Raw genomic sequence first — 9,745 nt, 5'->3', positions numbered from 1 at the left:
GCTGCCAAGTTTCTGATAAGAGAGTCCTTGTCATCAGACTCGGGTGCACTTGAGGTTGGTTGAGTGTAGTGGGGTATGGTATCTACGTAGATGGGAGTGTTGTGGGGGTGGTCATTTGTGGTGTTTAGTGGTTCAGGAATGGGTAGTAGAGTGTGGCATGTGTTGTAATGTTGAGCATGGGTGGGTTGCATCTGTGGTTGTGGGGTGTTCTGTGGAGGTGCGGGATTTTGAGCATTTGGAAAGTTGACATCAGGAGCGGTGAGAGTGAATGATAAATTTTCCAAGTTCCGAACTTGATCCAGTTCTTCTTGGAACTTCAACAGTTTCTACTCAAGTTGGGCAGCAGTTTCCTTAGCAACCGGGGTACCCTGAGAAATTTCAACTCTTTCAATTTCCTTTCTGGCGCTTGAATCTCCCATTCTACCTTTGCTCTTGTTTCGGATAGGACTCGGAGGAGGAGGAGGAGGTGGAGGGCCCTTGGATCTCGTACTGTATGATGATGGTGCCAGAATGCACGAACTAACCTTTGGGGAGGGGAATAAAAATAAAGAAAAACAAAAAGGTAACAAGTTAGTGCAAGTTATGAGAAGAAAATGTTGCAATATTTAAACACATTGTGCAAGAATATAAATCGCATCCTAATTTGGGTGCCTCGTTGTGCTTGAGGTAGGCCTAGCGACAAATTAGCTTGGAGAACTTATAATGCTAAGTACCTCATTTTATTGATAAAAATAAGATGAATCCCAAAACGACACTAAAATAGCGGAAAGTAAAAATGTCACTAATGGCCATTAGCCTTGTTACATTAAAAGCGAAAAGAAAGACTCCTAACTACTTGGTCCCAAAAGGACCTTCTTCAGGTTGAATGTTCTCGTTGATCAAGTCCTCCAGCTCGCGTAGATTTTCCAGTAAAAATGCTATCGCCAGACGTTCTCCTTTGCCTTCCTCAACATTTTGACAGTCGATGACTCTTTTCCTCACTTTCCCTTCCAATTCCAGCAAGATGTACTCCAGGTATTCTAGCTTCTCACTAGCCTTGGTGACTCTCTCTTTCCATTCGTTGATTTGGTTGCTCAATGGGAGGTTTCTCCACCAAGTCTGCAAGAGTGAAGGTATGTTTACCATACCGAAGTTAGGAACTTTGTCATTCATTTTCTGCAAAACAAAAGGGTTAAGACCTCACCCCCACCGAACTCGACTATTTAATACCAATAATCAGCATAAAAAGCATTTAGTTCTCCAAATAAATGCACAGAACATGTAGGTGTCTGTTTGGGTTTCAGGGAAAACCCGATGGACTTTGGACAAGGCTATCTTAATGAGTCATTATGTGGACAACATAACTGACTCGGCTAGGTTTGACCATGATGCATGCACAGTTAGACAGAGTAAGGTTTCTATTGGGGTATTAGACAGGTACCCTTGAGCGGACAACTCAAGGGGGAAAGGCACGAAACCGTTGACTGCACCGCTGATCGACTGGTTTTACCGCAAATACGCCTTTGCCGAATTTAAAGGGTGATAATATTGGAAGAGCGCAACCACTCATTATAAGCAATGCTATGGTGTTTGTTTGGCACGAGTGGAATATGATGTTGAATATGCAGTTTACAAGAATGAAACAAATTGACATGTATTTTCACGTTCATAAGATAAATGATTACAATAATTGCAGTAATTACAACAATATTGAAATAGAGTAGTAAAGGGAAGCAGTTAAATAAAAAAGAAAAAGACATGAAAAGCCAAGTCAGTTTTTGCAATGAAAAAAATAAAGGACAATAAATAAATAAAGCGATTAATGAAATAATAAAGTCACAAGCAACATGAAATGGTAAAAGCCTAAAGAAATCCCCAGCAGAGTCGCCATGCTGTCGACGCCCCCTTTTTCTCTAACCGTGGGGTCAGAAATCGGGTATACGACATTGGGAGGACAACTCTATTCCCTTTCGAGAATTGGGTTTAGAAGTTGAAGAGTCGTCACCTAATGATTATAGTGCATTAGGACACTTTAAGAAGGGTTTGAGATGAAGAGACCAGAGATTAGGGTAAGGGCTAGAAATTATCCTAAGGGGAAGGTGTTAGGCACCCCTCAAGATCCACTAGTGTGGTTCCCGACCATTTTATAATTGTGACTTTACAAGTAAACAATCAAGGCTCAAATAAGGATTCGCACATAACATTGCGACCAAGTTGAAAATTTTTGAAGGTAAGTAGAGAGGGCAGAAATTCATGAAAAAAGAGATTTGAACAGTTTTACAAGAAGCGATGAAAGCAAATAAAGGGAGGGGGGTCCTAAGTTTATAATTAATATGGATGAATTCAATGCAATACCCAGCGATCACTCCTCAGAAGAGGGGTCGCATGTGATATTAGCGCATCGGTCATCATATCCACATCTACCCTTCCCACCCCGTTAAGGTATTTAAACGCGATCAGTCTCGTTTACTTATTGCATGCTAGTACCCGTCCCAACCTATCAGTCCTGGGGCATTAGGACTTCTAATCCTAGGAGGGAAGAAAGGGATGGGGCCTTTATGGGGTTTCAAAGGATAAAATTCTAATTCGACAATCAAAACAAATATCAAATAAAGAGATGAGTAAACAGGCAAATAAGGCTCAAATAAACCCCTTAAATCAGACAACACTTAGTTTAGCATGTCTTAGCATATACTGATTTGGTCTTAAGTTAAAAATTAAGCGGCGAACAGACTGGTTCAACACATATGTTTAGATAGAAAGTCTGCATTAGGAAACTTGGATCCAATTGTTAGAAATTAAGGTATTTCAAGCGAGTGATTTAAAGGGTACTGGTTTCAGGAAAAAGTAGTCTAATGCAGAGGAGTTTTGAAAAGAAAGTATAGACTGCAGTAAAAATAAAACACAGAAATGGTTGTGAAAGAGTTTTAGAGATAGAAATATCTAAGGAAAGGGTAAGTCGCAACTATTTTAAAAGACAATTTCAGTGAGTAAAACATTTAGGCAGGATGTTTAGAAAGAAACTGTTTCAGAAAAAGATGCCGATTTGAGGGATTTAAAAGCATACTGAGTCAAGAGAGTTTTTGTCAAAGAATTAAGACTTCTGAAATCGTTGTTCTATTAAGACGTTAGGGACCAGTTAATAGATTATTATTACTTTAAGCGAATCAGACGAGTTTAATGTTAAATCCTATAGGCATGATATCTATATTGATTTTTTAAAACCTGTTATTGAACTTGTAAAAGATGATTGTGTTAATTAACCCTACAGTTTGCCTAATGCATATGCATTCCTTATAGGCATGATCTCTATATGCATTGATTACATGAACGTTAAGTCCTATAGGCATGATTTCTATGTGATTTGTAACACAATGAAGCGTTGACCCTATAGGCATGGTCTCTAGGTGATGTGGAATCAGAAACATTGAACAATCCTATAGGCAGGAAAAATTAAAATCCTAAAGCATGGTTTCTACCCTTACTGATGCAAGAAGGTAAAACCCCTCCCACACCCTTTTACTATATTCCCCAAATCCTTTATACAAATTATTACAGACCAAAAGAAAGAAAATAAATACATTAAAAACTAACAGCTAGATCCGAGCAGCCTAATTCAATCTTAATGTCCAATAACATGTGATTAACCAATTCCGGATTTCCCAAGCCTTCTCTTTATCCAAAGTGTTTCAAAGTTCCAAGGAATCTCAAGGATTCCCGGCATTGCTTACACTCAGGATACCATTTGGAATTAGAATAGTGCAGTGCGGAATAGCTAGCCCTCAGGCATCCAAGTTCAGTGGGAGCTCAAGGGTCCCAAAGCATGGCTTGCAAGAGAGGGGCAGAACTTAGAGCTAGGAGTAAGTGCAAAGTGAAAAGGAATTAGGGAGCCATAACAAATGGTGGTCATACCCAGCCACAGGTGCAGACTGGCACACCCCTGACCATTTGGTTGGTCAAACAAGTTAGGAGCAGACCCTTGAGGGTCAAACCTAGGTCTGGATGGTGATTAGGACACCACCAGACTCAGGTCCAGGCTCAAGCACATAAAGGGGATAAGGGAGTGGGAATTGATTGAGTTAGGAGGTTCAAAGAACCCAGTTCAGAGTCATAGACAGCAATATCAAAGTGTTGTTATGGCTGGAACTATACTCACATACAAAGGGGAAAAGGGAAAAGGATTCACATGAGAAGAGTACACACAGAGTTGCAGAAACATAAGGAAAGAAAGCATAACAGACTAAGATGTAAACACATGGTGAAAGAGAGAGCATGACAGACTAGGAAATAAACACATAGTTAGTGGGGCATTATTTAACTAAGAATGATATACCAGTTGCAAGTACTAGAATAGCAGAACAACAAAAGCAAGTAAACAGCCAGAAGTCAGCAGGAGTCTTCAGCAAATACTTGAGAGTTCAAAGAGAACTCAAGAATGTTTCAGAAAGTAGAAAGAGAAGAGGAGCAGAGTGCTCAATACTAGAGGTTGAGAAAGTATTGAAAAGTTCGAAGTCTTTCTGTGTATATCCCTTTTAAGTGTAAAAGGGGTAGCCCCATTAGGAAAACAGTAGAAGAATCATGCTTAGGGCTTTAAACAAAAAATCCAGTAAAGGCAGGCAAGGAGCAAAAGCTCAGTAAAAAATACAATAGAGGGATATGCGAGGGAGACACATAAAGCATGCTTATAGAACCCAGTAGGAGAAAGAACAAAACACAAAAACAGAAGAACATGCGTAATAACGGCAAAACACAAGAACATAGGAGAATATATGCGAGGAAAAAACATAAGACATAAGCGAAAAACTCGTAAGAAACATGGCATATACAGATTCACACAAATAAAAGAAGAAGAAGAAGAAGAGACAGAAGTCGTTTTAAAATTTTTGAAAACCCTAAATCGAAACAGACTAGTTTTGAAAAAGAAAAATTGGGGAAAAGTTTTAAAACTTCGAGTATAACACAGATTTACCACAGATCTAAGAAAAATAAAAGAAAAAGGAACCTCGAACAGCTTTAGGGTTTCTCAGAAACCCTAGAAACGAGAAGGCTTGGAAAGGGTCTGGTCTCGAAGAGGTCTGAGCCATAGCTATGCTTTTTTAAGGCTCGAACACATCGGAACAGAGCCGGAGAGGCCATAGGACCTCAGATCTGTGGAGGATCTAAACGGGCATCGTTGAGGTCGAACCTCAAAATCTCGAACAACCATGATTTGGGGGTGAAGGGAGGTGAGCATAGGTCGTCCATGGCCTGAGAAGCCATGGACTCCGGTGAGATTTGGTCGGAGAACACGAGGAAGGCGACTAGGGTTTTTCGAGTGTTAGAGAGCATTTGAGATAAAGGGAGGGTTTGAGGGCGGCGGTCGAAGAGAAATGAGAGATAGGGTTAGGTCGTTCGAAATTGAAAAGGAAAGGAGGGATGAGGGTCGTTAATCAAAATGATCAACGGCCAGGATTTGAAGATACAAATGGACGGTTTAGTTAATGGGTCAGGGGGTCAGGTTAAATTTGAATTGGGCTGGTCCAATTTGGGCTTGAAGTTGGCTGAGATTGAGATGGAATTGTGGTTAAAATTGAAACGAATTAAGGCTAAAATTGAAATAGCCAGTTTTTCCCCTATTATTTTATAAAAATAGTAAAAATGTTTTAAAAGAAAATTAAAGGTACTGAGTTAATAAATAATATGTAAACCTTAATTTAAAATATTGGGATCAATTTATATTTAAGAAAAATGCTATTAAATCTTAAAGAGGCTAGCATTGCAATTACATGCAATTTAGTTTTAAAATACCAGACGAATTTGTAAAAATATGAAAAAAAAATCATGCCGACTATATTTGAGGTAATTATGAGAATAAAGTAAATTATTTTTCAAAATGGCAAGTTTTTTTTGGGAATAATTATTGGGATTTTATGATGTAAAAATAGGCCATAAATTGATTTAAAAATCATTAAAAATGCCAAAACCCTTTGGGGTGCTTATATATGCACATATATGTCATTTTAAAAATATATAGAAAAACATTGGGTATCAACATCTGGTACCTGCTCAGCTGGGGCAGCCATCCCCGGTGCTACCATGTTGGGAGTTTTCTGGTAACTTTACAGCTGAGCAATCACCAGTTGTTGTGCTTGTAACATTTCAAAAATAACGTGAAGGCTAACCTCCCGTTCTTCCCTAGTTGGGGTTTTCTGAGCTTTTTGTTGGTCCCCTTGATGTACGCTCATGTTAGTGTGGGAGCTTATATCGATGTGTTGGGCATCGCGTGAGACCACATCTACGGGGATTGGCTCTGGTGCGTCCCCATGGTTTAGTGACGGTGCACCGATACCTGGAATAGCTACACCATTCTCCTCGTGGTCCTCAAGACCATTGTTTTCATATACATTCACTGAGTTAGACATTTTGACCTGAAATCAAAGATCTTGGACAAGAAAAAGTGTGAAAGGTAACTTGCGTTATGTAGTAAAACCAGCAAGAAAATAATCACTATTATTTTTAGCCCCACGGTTGGCACCAAACTGTTTACCTTGAAAATGGTAATTACAATTAAATTTGATTTATGGTTCTAAAAATACGTGATCTATTTTTATACTAGTTGTTTAGGCAATAGATGCTAAGTGAGGTACTTGGAAACAAGATAAGAGCTTGAAAACAAGATGATAACCAAACTGAATGGCTGATAATCGGGGCCTCGAGCTTGCTTATTTGGGGCCTCGGGATCGAGCCTGATGTCCCGCCAAGGGTAGTTGATGGACGACTAACAGTTATAATAAAATCAATGACGACTCTTTATGTCCAATAATAAGCAACAAATGAAGAACAATAAATAGAACACGATGAATATAAGTAATAAATGCAAGTAATGAGGTCAAGAGAATATGTTAGAGAGAAGAGAGAATGTTCTTGTGTATTTAATATTGAGCAATAGATGTTTACAAAATGACAAGGATCCCCTTTATATACCAGGGGGAATCCCAACATAGTACAAATGCATTTATTGAAAAGATATAGGGCTGGTACAGCCATTTAAAGCCTTGATCCGGGTCTGAACTAGCCCACTAGGCTTTGCCGTCTCTAGCTACGCGCCTTGGGAACTTCCCACTTTTTCATCATAACCATCGATTTTCATTTCCCCGAGGTCGGGCATCGATAGCCCTTCAAGTGTGAGTCTTGATCGTAGCCTCGAGCCTTCGACAACGCGCTTACTGGGCGTCAAAATGATCGAAAATTGGACCCTCTGATTTTACCGTATACAACTTTTAAGACTTTGTTGAGCTTCCAACCTCTTCTCATCAAGAGCCTCCAACTCTGCTAATAGAAGTCGAGCATTTTCTTCATCAGTGATCCCTTCTTGAATAGCCAGTCGTAATAAAGGTATTTGACGCTCGAGTGGCAAGATGACTTCGACTCCATAAACGAGTGCATATGGGATCGCTTTTCTTGGCATGCGGTGAGTTGTCCTATATGCCTACATAGCTTCCTCCATACGGTCAAGACAATCCCGTTTGGATTTGGAGACGACTTTCTTTAACAAGTTGCATAGAGTCTTGTTGAATGCCTCGGCTAGACCATTGACGGCAACATTGTACATAGAAGAGCTATGTTGCTTAAATCCAAAGAGTCCACAAATATTGTTCATAAACCTATTGTCGAACGGCTTGCCATTATCTATTATTATGTAACGAGGAATGCCAAAGCGATAGATAATGTTTACTCGGATGAAACTTGCAACATTTTCCTTCTTTACTTCCTTAAGAGCAACAACTTCAGCCCATTTTGAGAAGTAGTCAGTTGTAGCCATGATGTATAGGTGCCCACCAGAGGACTTTAGAAGTGGTCCAACAACATCCAATCCCCAAACGTCAAACGGCCAGGATGCAATAGTCGGGTGCAACACTTCAGGAGGTTGATGAATAAAATTGTCATGGAATTGATAAGACTTGTATCTTTGAGCGTAGTCCAAGTAATCTTTTACCATTGTTGGCCAACAATATCCCATCCTTTTTATATGGAAGCGGAGCTTTGGTCCAGAATAGTGTGATCCACATACCCAGAATGTGCCTCTTGCAAAGCCTGGAGTGCTTCTTCTTCCCCCAAGCATCGCAAGAGTACTCCCTCGAATGACCTTTTGTATAGAGTATCTTTGTAGTAAAGGAACCGAGGTGCACGACAAAGGATTCCAGTCCTTCTCCTCGGATTTTCTGGAAGTATCCCACAGCTTAAGTAGTTAATAATAGGTTGTCGCCATTCTTCTTTCTCATCTTCAGAAACAGCGACAAGATACCTGAGTTTATTTTCTTCACCTTCAGCCTCACTTGGCAGCGGTACTACCCAAATTTTGGAAAACAGTAACTTGCGCTTGATTGGGCAGGGTTAATGATGAAGCTAGGGCAGCTAAAATATCAGCCTTCTTGTTTTCTTTTCTTGGCACATGTTGAATAGTCACGTTACTGACCCACCCCATTAATTTTTTAGCATAACCATGATATGGGCGAAGTTCAGGTTTCTTGACCTCGTAACTACCTAAAATCTGGTTGATCACCAACTGAGAGTCACCAAACATTTGACATTGCAACCGTTTCATTTCGACAGCCATTTCAATCCCAAGTATTAGTGCTTGATACTCAGCAATATTGTTAGAGTAGAGTTGCGTCAACATAAAAAAGTAGGGTAGAACTTCACCTTGAGAAGTGACAAATATTACACCAACACGAGCTCCTCCGTGATGTGCAGCACCATCAAAGTACATCTTCCATGGAGGTTGAACTTAAATGACCATTGCGTCCTCATCAGGTAGTTTGTCAGTTAGCTCTTAATCATCAGGTATATGGTGATCTGCCAAGAAGTCCGCTAACGCTTGTCCTTTTATAGCCTTTTGAGGGATGTACACAATTTCAAATTGTTGAAACTGGAGGTACCACCTTGCTAGTCGATCACTAAGGAAAGGTTTTAACATCACGAATTTGATGGGATTTGCTCTAGAAACCAAACGAACGACATGAGCTTGAAAGTAGTGCTTCAACTTTTAGATTGAGAAGACTAGTGCCGAACATAACTTTTCGATTGGCGAATAATTTAGCCCATCTGGTGTCATCATCCTGCTCAAGTAGTAAAGGGAATTTTATTTTCCTTTGCTATTTTTTTGGGCCAACAACGCTCCAACAGACCTTTCTTGTTCTGAAATGTATAATATCAGCGGCTTTCCAAGTATATGGGTTGTCAAAACTAGAGGCTTCATCAAGTAAGTTTTGATACTTTCAAAGGCATTGCTATAAGCTTGGTCCTACTTAAAAGGAACGCCTTTCTTCATGAGGCGACTGAAGGGTTGGCACCTCCCAGCTAGGTTTGAGATGAATCTTCTAAGGTATGTTAACTTTCCTTGAAGACTTTTCAATTCATGAATATCCCAAGGCTCAAGCATCTTCAAAATGGCATCCACTTTGGCTCAATCAATTTTGATCCCTCGACATCAGACAATGAAACCAAGGAACTTTCTAGAAGTAACTCCAAAAGCACATTTCAATGGATTCATCCTAAGTTGGTACCTCTGGAGCAACTCAAACACCATTCTCAAGTCTTTCAAGTGGTTGCTCTTCTCTCTTGATTTTACCACCAAGTCATCCACATAGCATTCAACATTCTTGTGGAGAAGGTCATCAAAGATATTTTGCATAGCTCTTTGGTAAGTAGCGCTAGCATTATTCAATCCAAAAGGCATTATCTTGTAGCAATAAATACTCTTGGGGGTACGGAATGTAGTAAGCTC

General features: G+C 39.8%; 1 protein-coding gene across 1 annotated transcript; it reads right to left on the bottom strand.

Annotated features, from left to right (window-relative positions):
- Positions 1-8,290: 8,290 nt before the first annotated feature.
- Positions 8,291-8,728, bottom strand: LOC142164367 (uncharacterized). Its single transcript, XM_075222343.1, has one exon. It carries the CDS (start codon positions 8,726-8,728, stop codon positions 8,291-8,293), a length of 438 nt encoding a protein of 145 aa, XP_075078444.1.
- Between the last annotated feature and the right edge of the window lie 1,017 nt (positions 8,729-9,745).

The sequence above is a fragment of the Nicotiana tabacum genome, chromosome 1 (assembly GCF_000715075.1).
Source record: "Nicotiana tabacum cultivar K326 chromosome 1, ASM71507v2, whole genome shotgun sequence".
Lineage (NCBI taxonomy): Eukaryota > Viridiplantae > Streptophyta > Magnoliopsida > Solanales > Solanaceae > Nicotiana > Nicotiana tabacum.
The sequence above is the reverse complement of the archived record's forward strand: the minus strand, read 5'-3'. Positions and strand labels throughout refer to the sequence as shown.